We start from the raw sequence: 17070 nt of genomic DNA, 5'->3' as shown, positions 1-17070 counted from the left end.
ACACTTGGAGATCCACAAAATGGGCCAGGGCAGAGATTTAGTTATATGGCACTGCGCTTTGCAAAGCTACCAGAAAACAAGTAAGCTCTGCTTGCATGCAGCTTCAGGTACTGCCACCTTCACTCATTACCACAGGCTTTTGTTGGTTCTGTGCACGTACTATTATCACGGGTTGACTATATTCAATTCTGATTTAGTTCATTCATAGAATCACAGAAAGGAGGACCGGAAGGGACCTGTGAGATCATCAAGTCCTGTCCCCTGACATGGGAAGGAGGTGATTGGGCTCAAACAAGCTCACTAAGTTGCTTGTCCAGCCTCCTCTTGAACACTCCTGCATGCACAAATAGCATTCAGCATTAAAAGCACTTTAACATTATTGTAAAGGTGCATGTAGAAGAAGAAGAATAAAAAAAATAATGCATTGGTCTTTTAAGTAAAACTTAATATGTGATCAATTTGCTATGATTTTGCCTGTAAGTACTGATCCAAATCAATGACATGCATATGATGAGAATTTTACTGCAGGTAGCGCATGCTCTTCTCTGTGCTCATGCATAAAGTATTATGATTACTGACCACTATACAAGGACATGGAGAAAAATCGCTCTCTCTCAAAAATCAATTTTACAAAACAGCAAGGAGTATCTCACCTTGTCAGTCTCACTTATACAGTGAATATCAGCTTCAAATCCATGTGCACTTGCCTGCTGGCATATTTCCTCAGCTATGGCTTTTGCCTGTCCCTTCTGTGTGGCATATAGCAGCAAAAACCTCCTTTTAACTTCACAGCCCATTTTTTAAGGATCAACTACACTAAAGAAAGGAAAAGGAAAGGCAGATTTATTTCATATGAAGCACTGAAAGCCAACAAGAAATAAATTAAATACCAAGGCCCCAGCTTGCAGGGACTCCAATGCAGGTCTTCACTCTGGTCAAATACCTGAAATTGGCTAAAATTTTGTTTGAATGACTTTAATATATTAATACAGGAACAAATCCTGAATGCTATTTTTTACTTGACAATTCAAAACCAGAGTATTTCTAACAACACCAAAAACGTGATTTCACTGACCTGATTTGGACACATCTTTGTCTATGAATAACTTTTTCTTGAAATCAGAGAATAGCTTTAAAAGACCTGCTGTAATTATAAAATACAATTCTTCCACAGTGTGTGGTAATGAGGGGTTAAAGGACTTTGTCTCTTCACTACAACCTGCACCTTAAATTTTATGTTTTAAGGAAACAATAAAATTTTAAAAGATTTCATTTATGCTTTTTATCTATGATTTTCTCATGCTCATAAATACCCTTATGCAGAAGGGGAGAAGGGTTTCTGGAAATGGTGAGTGAAAGGGACAACTGGAATCTCTCTGCTATACATCTTGTAAATTAATCTGTTGTGCCACCATTTCCTTGCTGCCAGAAAACTGCAGCAAACAGTTCTCAATACTCCCACTGTCATGACTAGTTACTGTGATAACTGAATGTGCATACAGGCAAGTTTCAAATTTAAGAGTCTTTTTCCACATGCTCAGGATGATTTCTCTCTAGCGCTATTTGCATTGCCCATCCAGCTACTGCAAACCTTCAAATGCAAGATGCCCAAGCTTTAATGCAGGACTGCCCAACTGGCAGCCTGCGAAGGGGTGGCATGCAACCTCTAGGCTCCTGGCCAGCTGCCACCACAGCAACAGTCAGGATTTTGGGGCTTCCCCTCCCTCCACTGCCTGACCCAGCCCTAGGGGGCAAAGCAGTGCAGTACCACACAGTCCACAGTGCAAGGGGATCAAGCAGCCTGTAGTGCCAGGGGGGCACTTGCAGGGAGCTGCAGGTAAGGAGAGGTATTGAGCACCAGCCCATGCATGTGGGGTGAAGCCTAGGGGAACTATGACCCGCACAGTATGCAGCCACCACTCGTACAGCCCATGGGGCACGTGGCCACTAGTCACCTAGACATTGGACAGCCTGCTCCGATGACTTACATTGCTCAGCCTGTTTCCCTTCTCTTCCTCCAAGAGAAAGGAGAGCAGCATACGTACAGGTAAAAGCACAAAGGAATCTGGTGCTTTACTGATAAAACAGACTATTACTCCCTGCTGCTTTACTGAAGGTAACTTGTGTAAGAATAATCCCTTACTAGTTTAAAGCCATTCTGTAAATTAAAAGTGGCTGTACCAAGAGATATCTGCTAATATTACAGTACCTGCCCCATGTCACCATTCCCATGGGTGCTGGAAAAAGTAATTACCGAAAAGAAATAAATCTTTCAGTGCATACTGGTCAATTAAAATATTCCTTCGATATTGTAGCAGAAAGTTGAATTTTTATATCTCCTACAACTATTAATCATCAATTATAGACTGAATTTCAATTTAATATGTATTCTTGGGAAATGATACTGCATGCACAATACAATTAAAGGCTCCACCTGATTTTTTCCTCCCCTTTCAAAGGGAGGACAATTTATCATTCTTCCCATTTGCTTCACCTATGGGAACTTTTTGACCTTCCTCCGAAAGAATCGGGACATCAGCTGCAGCTGGGGGTTAACTAGAGTGCACTCACTGATTCACTGGTGGTTCTTAAACTCAGAGGTTTCTGATTAGTGGGTCTTGATCTTATGCTCAGGGCCATACCTGCATTTCATGTCAGGGAAGATTTTTTCCCCACCCAAGGTCAGATTAGAAAGGATCGTGGTGCAGATACCATCCTTTTCCTAAGAATGGTCTGAACATATGTTAGCAAATATTCCCCATGTCTTTTCCTTATAGCAGAGGGGTCAAACTCACATTTTGACCCAGGTCTGATCCAGATCACAGGGCTCATTGCGGGCTGAATCCAGCCCACACACAAGGAAGCAGTGATGGCAGTGGTAGCTCTGGCTCTGATTTAGGGCATGCGGTGGTAGCTCTAGCCCCTGACACTGCATGCCCTGAACCGTGACTGCAGCTTCTGCTCCAGCAAACGTGACTAGGACCAGCAGCCAGGGGAGTACAGCTGAGGCAGTGGCAACAAGTGAAACAGTTTAATTGGGGACCAGGGCGGTGTCAGCCCTCACTTGCACTTCTGCTGGCAACTGCCATGTCCACTGAGGCCCCAGGTTTTGCAGCATGCCCCTCCCCTTTGCTAAATCCTCTAGCTTCCTGCAGCCTGCCCACAGTCTGATGGGCCAGGCAGAGCAGCTCTGTGGGCCAGATGTTTGAAATGCCTGCCCTACTGTATGCTGCAGAGTGTTCTTGGTGTGTCAGGTTTTGTGCCTTATAATTGTACATCAGGGTATGGAGTGGTAATTTGGCAGAATAGTTGCTTGTGAATGCAGGAAGCCCCTCCCAGTCCTATATTTCTGTGTAACTTAGGGATCATGGACAGACTGGAGACTTTTTCAATCCAGAGTTGTTCTCAATGGAAAACAAACAAGTACCTACGCTTTAGGGAAGATGGAGAGCATGCAAGTTCTACCATCTCATAGTACCCCAGGGATGTAAACACACAGTTGCCCTTTTCTTAAATGTATTTTTAAAACTAAAATTAAGGATGACCCAATATGCAGAGTTTTTTTTTTTTTAATCTCCCAGAAAAATTCATCTGGACAGACGCATCACACAAACCTGCCACTGGCAGAAACAAAGCAAAGCCTAAGGCCAGGGTGCCACTTGCATATAGCTGGACACAACAGAAAACAAGAGTGGACTCTCAGACAGGTGAACATGTTGCAGGGCACAGGGTAAATACCAGAACTGAAGTATTTATTTCCTGTGCACTTCTTCCTTTTCCTGTACGCACTTGACCTTCACTCCTGTCTCCATTATTAAGTAGTTGCAAGGAATCAGTTGGTACACACCAGAACGCCCCCTCTAATAAGGGGCGGGAGTAACTGTTCCTGTGTGGGCACATGCCCATGATCTTTTGGTGTACCAAGGAAGCTACCCTAGGTAACCTCTGTACATTTTACCAGCTACAAGTCTATCACTAGGTCAACATTTCCCCCTCCCTGCCCCAACCAACCTGTGTCTTGCACCTATTGGCTCCCATCCCCTCTGATCCTCACTGCCAGGCACTGGCATTTTCACAAGCCTGCATTTTGCATACTGGTTTAAGCCGCCTCTTCACCCAAGAGAGCACACACAGCCCAGCAGACTCTCCCTGTGCCTGAAGAAGGGTGTTAGTGCCTGAAAGCTTGCAAAGAACAATTTTTCCAATTATTTAGTGAGTGTAATAAAAGTTACCACATTTACCCAGAGACCTTGTCTGCATATCACCTGTAGATATTTATCCCCTCTCCTCTCCACCTACCTGTTTCCACCCACTATCTCCCATCCCCTGATCTTCCCTGCCACCCGCTGGCACTTTCACAGACCTGCATGTTACATATTGCCTTCAGCTTCTATGGCACCCTAGAGGAGACGAACACCAGCAGACTCTCCCATGCCTCAGGAAGGGCACCTGCGGCCACAAGCTTGCAAAGAACAATTTTTCCAGCAACCTAGGTGGTCTAACAAAAGAGATCACATCTGCCCAAAGAGCATCGCCTGCCAGAGTGATTCTTGGTAATCAAAGAAGGGGCAGATGTGAGAATCTCTGAGGAAGTAATCACTGTGTCTATAAGAGGGAGCTGCAAGATTTTAGATGTCTAGATACACTTTTACTTTACTTTGCTAACCACAAAATATGAACTAAAAATATCAAGGTCCAGAAGGATGGAAAGATTACAAAATAAGGTTAAGACAAGAGAAAAATGGAGAAGCGTTTGAAAGTGAATAGGATATTGAACTAGAAGTTAACATAATACTAAAAAACCACATCAATTATAGATAGAGGAGGTCAGGAATGGAGATACTGTGACTTTTTCAAAGATAGAAAGACCAAGAAGTAGAAATCACTCGTGAAAAAACGCAAGTGAATGACAGAGGTAGACATTCACTAACGAAATGCCAAAAAGAGAGGATTTAAAGAAAAACGAAACACACAAAAAGAAAGTGGGATGGTATTAGAGCAGAGGAGTCTGAGGACATCCAGCCAGAGTCTCCCTCACCTATTGGGCGTCCAAGTGGGTTTAGGCACCTGGCCGTGCAGACTCACCTGCGCGGAGCGGAGGGGAGGCTCCAGCCGCAGCCACGTGCGGGTACAAGCGCCACCCGCGGGCCAACCAGCACTGCACCCTGAGCGACGGCCCTGCCGCTCTTCTCTTCTTTTCTCCGCATAGGACGGGAAAGAGGAGAGGCGGCGCCGGGTTACTCCGGGGGCGTCTTCTGTCGTCCCGCTCGGGACTCCTGCCTATCCCGGAAGCGTGCCGCGATTGGCCCCGCTGGGAGGCGGGAGGAGGTCTGGGGCTCGCGGTCGGGCCTAGCCCCCTCCCTACGTGACGCAATTCCAAGAGGTTGTGGTTCGCGAGTTCGAGGCCGCCCTGCTTCCTTTCCCCTCCCCTCCCCCTACCCAGCCTGCTCCTGACCTGGCCCTGCCCCCCCCACACTCCCCCAGTGTTACCCCGGCTACCAGCATGATCCTGTTTGGACAACAATTTCAACTGTTGCATAATGTAGGATAGATAATACTGAAAGCGTTCAAGATGTAGGGCTGGACGACTGGTGCCTCCTGAGTCTGGGGGGCTTCCAGCGGCCGATCACTGACCCCAGAAGTGCCAGCAGCAAAACTGGAAGTGCTGCTGGTGCTTCTCTTGGCGCCCCCACTCCCTGGCCAGAGGAGGGCCAATCTCAGGGGGCACATGACCCCCCCCGCCCTCCTTACATATCGCCTATGATGTAGGGTAACTTTTGAGGCAGTTAATTGATACAGCATTTGCAAAACCCAAGTCATTCTCGGGGCACGTAACCAGCGTTGCCAGGTCTTAAATACCAAATTATCATACTGGAAGCTCAAAATGATCATGTTTGCTGAAAAACCATTGTACACTGAAAAAAAAGATGCAAATAAGACTTCTTATTTGCTTTATATCTCTCACTTGTAAATCCTCAGTGAGTGACTGAGTGAGAGCTTTGTCATCAAAGGTGTAGCGTTTCTTTATTTCAAGGTGAGCAGACACAAGAAAGTGCTGACAGCAGGCCCCAAAGTCAGGTCAAGTGTAGATCAAGTGGGGGGCATCCCAATCCCAAGACATCCGCGCTTGGGCCTTCACGGAGGACACCTGCCAATGGATTTGGGGGTATCTGAAGTCCGAAGGTGAGAGCCTGGGATGGAGGATGCTCGCCGGTTGTAGCGCCACACGTGGTGTTGAGAACGATTGAGTTCTGCTCAAGCAATATGATTTGCAACTGATTTGGCTGAATAGGAAGTAATTAAAAAAAAATGAAACAAACCAAAAGTCAGTTAACAGTGACTTGGGTTTTGTATATGCTGCCTCAATTAGCTGCCTCAAAAATTATGATACATTTTAAATACTTTCATTATTATTGATCACACATCATACAAGGGGAAGTTATTGTACAAATACAATAATTACCATACACCTGGCAACACTGCTTCTAACCAGCTTTAGGGCTTGCTGTCACCGCTTTGATTTTGCCCGCTGGCCTCAAAATAAAGAAACACTTCAACTTTGATGACCCAGTTACTCACTGGCGAGTTACAGGGAGCAATATAAAGTAACTGCACAATGATCATCGCATAACTAAATCTTGTTGCGTAATCAAATAAGAGCTTCATTTTAAATGCTATATATGGTCTTAAATCAATAGCAAGTCAAAGGGATTTTGTGCTCACCTCATTTGTAAATTCCAGGCATGTACTAATATGATGATAACAGTATAAGGCAACATGATGTTACTTAAAGAAGACGAAGATTTATTTGCATACTTATTTTTTTCCAGTGTACGATAGATAGTTTTTCAGAAAATATGATAATTTGAGTTTCCAGCATGATCATTTCATATTTAAAACCTGGCAATGCTGGCCCCAGTCCAGCTAGGATCTTCCCTGAGCAGAAAGGTGGCTGTGGCCTGGGGGGACCCTTGGGGACTCCAGGACCACTCTCCTGTCCCTGATCCCTTCATGTCTTGGGGTAGTGTCACTAGGCACTGCCCATTGGCTCTTTGGATGTGTTGGAGGGCAAGCAGGCACTGCCCCATTTGCTCTGCTCTGTGTCATCCCACCTTGGAGCACTGGTTTTGAACCCACGATCCTCACTCCTTTCCCTGGTTTTCCTTTTCATTTGTCCCACAAATTCAGCTGGCACGTACACAGCAGCCCCATCTGTGAACAGTGGGGGCTGCCAGTTGTTCTGTGGGCACATGGCCCGCATCACCAATCTGTGTCAAGTAGGCTGGCATGGAAGGTCTGGGAAAGGCTGGCTGGGAGGCTGTGCCCCCCATTCCTGCGCTGGATACCTGCTGACAACCTCCAAGAATTTGCTCGGTCCTTTTTTGAATCGAGGTGGAGGGACAGCTCCCTCCGCGTTCTGTAAGAGGAGCTCCCACCTTGGATGATGCACTGGGTGGAAAGGTGCATCCTTCCCTGCTTCCATCTCGCTCCATCACAGAGTCGCAAATAGGAGGAAGGGGACCTCTCCCTGTCTACCTCCCCCTCCCCCACCTGTTTCGCCAGGACTCAAGGGACTGGTGGGAGAGGCAGAATAGCACTCTGGGCACCCTAGAGACAGAGTAGAGCATCAGCTGCAGGTGCAGATATAGGCAACTGGTAGGGGGTGCACAGGGGTGCATGTACCCCACCCCGACGAGGCCAGTGCCCCCCCCCACACCGAAGGCTGACACTGATGCTGTCAGTAGGTCTGGTACCCCCCCTGACCGGGTCGCTGCCATTGGTGGCTTCTACGGGTGCTCCCCCAGATTCAGCAGGCACCAGTCACTTATTGGTGCAGAAGAACCCAGCCATGGCTAGAGCTTTGAAGGAAGCCCTTTCTCAGGGTGCCTACAGTGTCCTCTCTTAGGTCAGAAAGGGCCAGGCTTCTTGTGACTGGAAAGCAACAGTTCTCAACCAGACTGCCCAAAGATCCTCTGAAGGGTGCCACAGTGCAAGGAGTTAAGCAGATAACTGCAGGCTCAGGGTTGGCCCTGCCTGGCTGATTCCTCCACCCCCACAGGCCAACTCCTCTGCCAGGAGCTGAGCATATCATAGAGATGTTTTATCTTTTCTGCGATAGGATGCTGCTCTGTTCACAGGGGTTGTGAAGGGAGGGGGTGCCTCAAGTCTACTGAAGTGTGCTTCAAGTTCAGAAAGGTTGAGAAGCTCTGCTGTAAATGGTAGCAACTGAGTTTATTTCAGTAAGGCAACACTGGCCATGAATGCTGTCCATACATCTAATTTTAACAGCCTTTTTTAGAATTAGTTTAAAGGCATGTTTGTCTGCAGTGGGTTTCTTCACTCTGTTTGCTCAGATCTTGCGTGCCAGCTTGGAGTCCTGCTGGACTGTGCTTGAAGTACTGAACAGCAGCTAAACAGAGAATGTTTGCCCTTCCATTTTTCCTTCTAATGATAGAAGCAGTAGGTTTGCAGCAGTGTCACTGAGGTGAAGCTTGGAATAAGTTCCCCATTATGCAGTACTTTCACTGCTGTTCTGGAATTAAGGGCACTGTTTTCCCAGTTACTGCATGTAGCAGAGGTGGGAGTAGCTCATTTTCTGTAATGTTACATGGTAGCAAAACTGAAGCACTAAGAAAAGTGACATGTCCTGTCTGTTAGCTACCAAGCTGTATCTTAGCTCTCCTCCCCCATTGGGAACAATCAGCTTTCTTTCAAAACTGCAAAGATCATAAAACAAAAAGAGATGATATTGCACAGAGCAACACACTTGCTTTAATATTGGGCTGTTTATAGTAGTGCCTCCTGGTCTACAGAACAAAAATATTGATTTTTCTTCTCAAAGAAACTTTAAATCTAGGCGAGATGGACATGCAGATAAGTAGGGGGCAGTTTAGGGAGATGAGAGCTATTTTTCTTTTCATTTTAATCAATCTGCCTCTCAATTAGATCCTTTTGGGTTATTTACTGGCAGTGTATAGATGCAGTATAAAAAAGCACTTCTTTGAAGTTTCCTGTTGGTTGCATGCTAGTTGTGTTGACTAACTATGGCAAATTAATGAACGTGTGTATGCACCCATTGACTCAGTTTAGAGTCAGTGGGCATTTCTACAGGTGCACTACTGCAGTGTAATTACGGCACATTAAGTTTAGTACCGGTAATGATGGGTACTAAACTTAATGTGTCATAAACAACACTACTGCACATTAGCTCAGATGAACAGTTCTTAAGTGATGTTAGAGTGGTGTACTTGGTGGCCGTGTTGGTCTGAGACAAAAAGACATACAAAAAACTAGAACTCTTGGTTCCAAAATGATACATTTTATTAGACCAACTGGAAAATGGCAAGAAAATTGTCCTTTTCTGCAAGCTTTTGGGAGCAAAGTCTCTTCATCAGGTTCTGGGAAAAGTGTAGATGGTACAAGATGGTAAAAAGTCCCCATAGGTAGGAAAGAAACTTCATTTTTGCACAGAGGGAGCTGAAGATGGAAGTCTGTCCCTCTGGGTCCATGAGTGTCTTTGTGAGCTGTGTTGAGTAGCTCTTTGATGTGTTGATCAGGTAGAATTCCTTCCCTGGAGGTGTCAGATGGCTGGCAGGGAGGCAAAAAAACTTCCTTGTTGTTCTGCAATGAAGTTTAAAATCCAAAATCGGCTAAAATTCGACATCTTCCATGTTTCAGGGGTGTACTTGGTAGCCGTGTTGGTCTGAGACAAAAAGACATACAAAAACTAGAACTCTTGATTCCAAAATTATACCTTTTATTAGACCAACTGGAAAATGGCAACAGCCCTCAGTGTGATAGCAAAATGCACAGAAAGAGGTTCCTTGTGGAGCTGAAGAGCCTCATTCAACCAGAGAGATTTTTATGTTTCTCAGCACTTTGGAGGCGATGCTTGATACCATGGCAGTAACTGCTCAGCAAAGGAGCTGTGAAGCTGAAATGGATGAGGGCATATTAAAGAATCCTGAAGAGCTCTTGGAGAATAAAGTCTTTTGAGCATTGTGTTTTCAATTTGAACCTGAATCCCCAAAGCTGTCAGACACTGGATTACTCAAAGCATTGGAGGCCTTGGTAAAATTATGCATGGAGTCTTTGAGCACTCTGATGGTGTCTTTGGTGTCAGAGAGCCAGGAATGCCTTGATAAAGGACAGGTAGTGTTAGAGATCTGTGTATTCTTGGAGAAAGCTTATGGAAATTAGAAGGCCCAGACTGTGCAACGCTAGAACAAATTGTGAGCCAAATGCAGGGAAAAACCTCTAAAACCTGGAGCCCTGGGGAAATGACAATGGCTTACGACCTACTGCACACTATTAGAGAAAGAGGGCAGTACCAAGACTTGCTGAATAAAATGTACAGTACAGTAACCATAGCTTCAAACGTAGCATGAGCTAGTAAACTTCCTGGCAAAAATATTTACCCCCTATTTTTGCTACAGTTGCAAAGTAGGAGCTCTCAGCCTGTCTGTATGTTGCCTCTGCCTTTCCTACAGGTCAAGTGCATCCTCTCCCTCCTGTCCCTTTTCTGAAGTTCATGAGGAGTGGAATAAAGAAGAGTTTAAAAAAGAAGGCAGGAAATGAGTCCTTGATTAAAATTTTAGAGGGTTAAAAAACTGGTATAACTGTCAGTGCCAAGTTTACATGTAACCAGCCATTGCAAAATCTACATACCTGTCTCTCTCAGAACTATTTTTCTAGTTTTTTTTCTTTTTCTCTTCACTTCCTCTTTAGACCCAGGCATGCATGGATTGCTGTAATTTGTGGCAAAAAGTTGTTTATTCTTAGATGTCTGTCACCCAGAAAACGTATTAATAATAAATAACAAAAGGATGAAAACTACAATAACCAATGTATGTTGTATGAAAGCATTTGCTCTCCTTTCCCCCTCTTCCCTTGCCCCCACCCAGATACTGAGATTAAACTAAATCAACATGGCTTAATACTACCTGCTTCCTTCAACAAAGAGGTGCACAAGAGGTAAGAGACAATCAAATGCCAGAGATATAAGACAGACTAACAGTGACAAAAAATGAAAGCATCCACAGTCTTAATCCTATTGAAATCAAAGGGAGTTTTCCCCCCCCCGCTTCAGTGGAGCTGGGATTCCACCCTCAGTGCTTTTAAGTGTCAGCTACATATCACGTATAGACCCAGTTGATGAATGACTGTAAGGGAGAAGCAAGAATCTTCTTGTTTCATCTGACTGTGAAAAAGAACATTAAAAAGACTTCTGGGGCACATCCACACATGCAAGCACTTGCACTTGCAGCAGCTCAAATAGAAGTGGTGCCAATATGAGCTGGGCCTTTTGGCCTCAGCGCGTGTGCCGGGATATGCACTTTGCTGTGGGGCAAATTGTGCCACTTGGAGCAAAATAACCCTACCTGGCTCCTCCTGGATCTGCACCCAGGGGGAGCTGGAGCCAGCACCTGTGCTGTCCCCAGCAGTATAAAAAGCTGCCCTGGCAAGTAGCTCAGGGCTACTCACTCTCAGGAGCTTCTGGGGCCCAGTCAATTGGTATCTGGGGACACTACCCGTTGTGCCAGCTGGACTGCTGCAGCAGCCCTGAGACTTCCCTGCACCCTCTACCCACTGCAGCAGACTGGCAGTGAGGGCTGCTGCCTGACTGTGACCCGCCAGACCCGGATGGGGGCTGCACAGCCAGAAGAGGCATCTGCCCCTCTAGGTGAGCTGCCAGTGGACTATGGCTGCAAAAATGGCCTTTGGGCAGCACTACTGCCATGTGTGCCCTCTTCCCAGCCATCTAGGCAGCTATTGCCCAAAAGATGTTCCCAGTGCAGTGGCCTGCTTTGAACTGTTAAAACATGTTTTCCTGACCCCAACTGGCCAGGAGGTCAGCCACTTCCAGCTGGGTCTAAGGTGCCAGCTCTGAGCAGGCAGGGTCCTGCCACTGGCCTCCCTAGCAGGAATTCTGGTGTTCCCTATTGGAAAACTGAAAAATCCCTGATAAAAAAAAATTCCAAAGTCAGTCTGTAAAATACCCCAAAATCCATGTTCCTTCACAAGTAAAACAAAAGACCACTATATATAAAGAGAGAGAGAAAGTGAGACAGAGATCAGGTGGGCAACGTTTTATTGATATGTCTACAATGTTAAAGCAATTTGGAAGCCTACCAGTGTCTCTATCATCATAATAAAGTGAATTCTAAATACCTATAAGTTTTGCTGCCCCCCACAGGGGTCACAGCCCCCCGCCACAGGGGTTACAACCCCCCAACAGGGGCTAGAGCACCCCGACAGAAGCCAAAGCCCCGCACAGGGTTTACAGCCCTTCACAGGGGTTACAGCCCCTCAACACAGGTTACAGCTCCCACAACAGGGGTAAAACGGCCCCCACAGGGTCTACCCCCACTGCAGGGCCCACGTGCCCCAGCCCTGCTTGCTTCCCCAGCCCCCTGGATTGCTGCCCCACGTGGCCCCACCCCTGCCAGCTCCTGAAGACCCCCGATGGCTGCTCCACCCAGCCCCATCCTCTGCTCACTCCCCCAGCCCCTGATGGCTGGCCCCCCACCCCAGCCACTGGCATTTAAAAAAAAAAAAAGCCTCTACTCACCGGCAGGATCAGGGGCTGTGGGGCCTGATCCCCCCATGCGGCATGGGGCAGCGGGGGGCAGTGGGGCCCAGTGACCCTGGTGGCAGCTGCTGCTGCCGGTGAGTTTTTTTGTTTGTTTGTTTTTACTTGCCGGGATGCTGGGGCCGAGCAGGGCAGGGATTGGGGTGTCTGGGGCAGCGGGCAGGGCCAGCTGGGGTCCCCCTCATGGTCCCCTCCCCATCCTCTGCCCCACTCCCTACCTACTGGCACTGGAGCCCGGGTCCAGCTCACTGCAGCTTGCTCACTGCCCGCCTTGCACAAGCAGGCAGCATGCTTCAGCACCAGAGTGAAGGCCAACCATAGAGATGTTCTGGGTGCTGCCAGAGCATCTCTGTGGAGGACCCAGCCTCCAGTTGCCTCAGGGCACGTGCCCTGCCCTGCTTTTTTCTGCCCTGGTTTTTTTTTGACCCCTGGATATCCAGGGGTCTAATTTTGCCCCTGTGCTGCAAATCTGCAGTGCGGGGAACTTTTTCTCATTCCCTCACGTGCCTCTTGCGGCATCTCAAAGGGCTCTGAGATGCTGCAAGATGCACAAGTGCGCTCGTCTGGATGTACCCATGGGGGCTGGTTTTTTTAAACAATTATTTTTCTTCACAAGTCATCAATTCTTTTTTATTTTCCTTCCTATTTCCACTCCTCTTCCTGCCCTCCCTTTCCTAACCCCCATAGGCATGCTCACAGAGATTTCTGCTAACAAATTTAACTTGAAATGGTCCTCTGGGGTGAAATCAGTCAACCAGACCAGGGCTTCATTAGCATGTCTTGTTGAAATGCTACAGCTTCAGCTACAAAGTTGGTAAGCAAAGCCAGTAGTGTGTTTGTAACTGCGCTTCCATGAGTCAAGAAAGCAGAAATGCTTTGACCAGGTTATACGCCTCCATCAGGATTTGGTGGTTGGACCTCCATGGTATTGGTGCTTTTAAATCAAGGAGGTGCTTTTGGAGATTCCACCCTTGGGTACCTTAATCTGGGATTAGGATCTGAAGTGTACACTGTTTTACTTTTTAAAATGCGGCCCTGTTTATACACCAGCCCACAGAAATTTAATTAATGGACTTAATGTCTAAACAGTTACCACAGCATCTTCTTTGCTTTGAAGTGAGAAAGGCTTTGTGACACTAGAAGCTTTTATCTCTCTATATAAAATGAATTGTCTGTCTGTCTGTCTGTCCACTGATAACTTGAGAAAGGCTGGTCCTATCTACTCTAAACCTTCCAAAATCACTGAATACCATCCAAGGAAAATTATATGAGGGTTATTTTCACTTGACCCTTTTTGGGGCTTACATTGACTGGGATTCCTTCACTTCTCAGGTAACAAACTGGTGCCACTCCATTTTGGATGCAGTGAATTCAGTTCAGTTGTCATTATTATACTGGTGCTTGCCTTTTTTTTTCTCATCTCAATTGTCATCATTATATTGATTCTTGCCTTTTTTTTCGCTCCACATTAAATATTAAATGCTAAACAGGTTGTACTATGTTCTTTAAAAATAAACAATATTTTTGACCTACATATGTTGTACTAAGTTCTTTGAAAATAAACAAACACAGCAATTGCAAAATAACACCCTGGGTGAAGAATGGGTACTTCAGATATTTAAAAATATAACGTTAAGCCTGATGTTGCCACCCTGCATACATGCTTAAGGTTAACACCTATTCAGTTAAGTAGAGCTATCTGCTTAAATGTTGCTAGACCAGAGCCTTAATTTTTACTATCTGGGGTTTATATTTTGCCTAAGGGAGATTTGAAAAAAATCTGATTTTCATAATGCCCTTTCCTGCCCCCTCCTGGAGGATCATGTGCTCAAAATGGGAGAAAGTGGAGGAAGGTCACATCCCCTTCTCCTTTCCCTGGGGGCCTACAGAGCATGTGTAGCAGCTGGTTGGAAAATTGGTTTAGCTCTTTGTATTAATGATGAAAAGCGGTTTTGCATCAACAGCCATAATCTTCTAGGAAGAGAAGCTATTAAACAGAGACATCTGCAGCTACTTGGCTATGTAGCCATACAGGTAAAGTGTAAAGCCACCAGCTGTTGCTTCTCTAGCTAAGAAAACCAATTTGAAAGATACTTTTATTAATGATGCTTAAAGATACTGCTTCAAAGCGTTCCCAAGTCAGATGTCAACCTATCCCTGCTGAATAGCAAATATTGCTGGGCACATTGTTGTTCAGATCAATTTTTGCTAAGGGTTTTTTTACTCTGTGGATTGAAGAATTTTTGTCTTTAAATTTTGAAAATTAAGAATTTTCTTTTCTTTTTATACTCTCTTTATAATCACCTAGTACTATACTTTCAACTTTTCATATCAAGCCAGTATTAATAGCAGCTGCTCTAGTCCTTGATCCTGCAAAAAACTGCCGTTCAGGGATTTTGTTCCAGGATTGGAAGATTAACTGTAATTTAAAAGCTTTTAACACTGTTTATGATACAAAATAGATTTTTACTGCCATGAAAACGGATGTTAAAGAGTATGGCATCTGTGCAATCATTCATAGAAAGACAATGGTCCCAAATGTTTCTCTCTGACTTCCAGATTCTATTTTTTGAGTTTGTGGCTCTGAAGAACTATAGCAAACTAGTAGAGTATCTGTACAAGAAAATCTTTCTGAATATATGCAGGGTCAGCTAGTGATAAAAGGCTAAAAAAAAAAAAAGACTGGTCTATAGTATGTGCCAATCCTTTGAAGCTAAGTAACTTTTCAAAAGACGATTTTGGCTTCAGAGTGCAAGACACTCCAATATTTGGATGGATTGATTTGCAGAGAATTAAGAGAACTTTTATGTTTTGTATGAATTTACTGGATTGGAAAATGGTTACAAATCAGCACTGAATTTCCTATGAATCATGCTTTTTCTTCTAGAGTTTACAGACATGCACCTGCAAATGGGCAGACACATGATCATACTTAAGCTTGCTGTCTTTTCTTAAATGCTCAAATCATGCCAAATGCTAATTGTGGCTTTTTCTAGTGGAACAGTAAGTTCTGTTATAGAAGATCAAATTATGCTCTTTCTTACTCCGAGTAACTGTAGAGTTATAGGAACCTGCTTAAGGCATAAAGCAAGACAGATTTTTGTCTGTATTCTGAATTGAAAGATCTGGTAACTGATTATGAAGCAAATTTATAAACAGTTAAACACTGTATAAAGAAGCACCAAATGCATCTACACATGCATTTGATCCAACATCAGTTTAATTACAAGTAAGCTATTTGCAAGTAAATGCTCCCAGGCAGACATCTACACATGCAGAGATATAGGAGCAGATTTGCTGCTCCTAGCAGCAAACTGCTCCCACTTCCTGTGGTTCTGCTATGGGCCCCTGCTGCCACCAGGGGGAGCTAGCCCAGTGCTGGCAGAGAGCACTGAGCCAGGAAAAAGCTGTCTTCTTGCCAGGGCTGGGACACTGCTCCCTGCCCCCAGGGGGTTGCTTGCTGCCGGAGCAGGGACAGTGTCTCCCTGCCTCAACAGCAGGGAGCTCCCAGCCCCAGCTTCCTGATAAGGACAGGGGACTTGCAAAGAGCTGCCCTACTGATGGATTGGGGCAGGAAGCTGGGACCTGCCCCACCCCTGCAGCTCTTTCCAAGCTCCTTGCCTCGATCATCGTATCAGGGCATGGGGCTGGGACCTGCCTCTAACTGGGACAGGTCTCAGCTCCCACTCCACAATTGCAAGTTGGGAGCTGGAGAGCTTGGTCCCCACTCAGCTCTGCAAGCACAGAGCTGAGTGGAGAACAGCTTGGGGAGCTTGTTCCCCGCTCAGTTCCATGCATGCAGAGCTGGGTGGGGAACAGGCTGGAGAGCCTGTTCCTTACTTAGCTGTGTGAGCACGGGGATGGGTGGGGAACAAGCTCCCCAGCCGGTTCCTCACCCAGCTTCATGATCATGGAGCTGAGGGAGGAACAGGCTCCCCAGCCCCCGTCAGCAGGGAGCTCCCAGCACCAGCTCCATGACTGTAGCTGGTGCTGGGAGATGCTTATCCAGCCCTGCTGGGGCAGGGGGCTGGACTTGATGATCTTCTGAGGTCCCTTCCAGCCCTAATGTCTATGAATCTATGAATGACTGCAGAGCTGGTGCTGGGAGATAAGGATCTCACAGCACTGGCCCTACTGTCATGGAGCTGATGTTGGGAAATAAGGATCTCCTAGTGCTGGCCCTGCAACCACTGAGCTGGTACTGAGAGATAAGGATTTTCTGGCCCCCTGCTCCATGATCGCAATGGTGAAATGGGGGCTGAAAGATAAGGATAATCCCTCCCCCCTAGCTCTGGTGGCAGAGCCCACCCTGGCAGCAGGCATTTCCTGGAGTCTGGGAACAATCTCCCACCACCCTGGTGGCTAGCTGACCACTAATAGATTTGCGAAAAGAACTGGCATGCTAAAAGAGTGCTAAAAGAACTAGCCGTCATCGCACATCCAATGGTGAAATTATTTGAAAACTTGTGGCGCTTGGG

General features: G+C 46.0%; 1 protein-coding gene across 2 annotated transcripts in view; it reads right to left on the bottom strand.

Moving 5' to 3' along the window:
- MTRR (5-methyltetrahydrofolate-homocysteine methyltransferase reductase) overlaps positions 1–5255 on the bottom strand; it is a 54531-nt gene extending 49276 nt beyond the window's left edge. Inside the window, exons 1-2 of one of the 2 annotated variants that reach the window (XM_019491123.2) lie at positions 5039–5255; positions 654–816 (exon numbers count right to left, since the gene is read on the bottom strand). In XM_019491123.2, the coding sequence (XP_019346668.1) occupies positions 654–797 (144 nt within the window). In that variant the 5' untranslated portion in view covers positions 798–816; positions 5039–5255. The remainder of the gene's footprint in view (positions 1–653; positions 817–5038) is intronic. The other variant, XM_006274491.4, reaches the window with a different exon arrangement.
- Between the last annotated feature and the right edge of the window lie 11815 nt (positions 5256–17070).

Source organism: Alligator mississippiensis, chromosome 3, assembly GCF_030867095.1.
Source record: "Alligator mississippiensis isolate rAllMis1 chromosome 3, rAllMis1, whole genome shotgun sequence".
Classification (NCBI taxonomy): domain Eukaryota; kingdom Metazoa; phylum Chordata; order Crocodylia; family Alligatoridae; genus Alligator; species Alligator mississippiensis.
The sequence above is the reverse complement of the archived record's forward strand: the minus strand, read 5'-3'. Positions and strand labels throughout refer to the sequence as shown.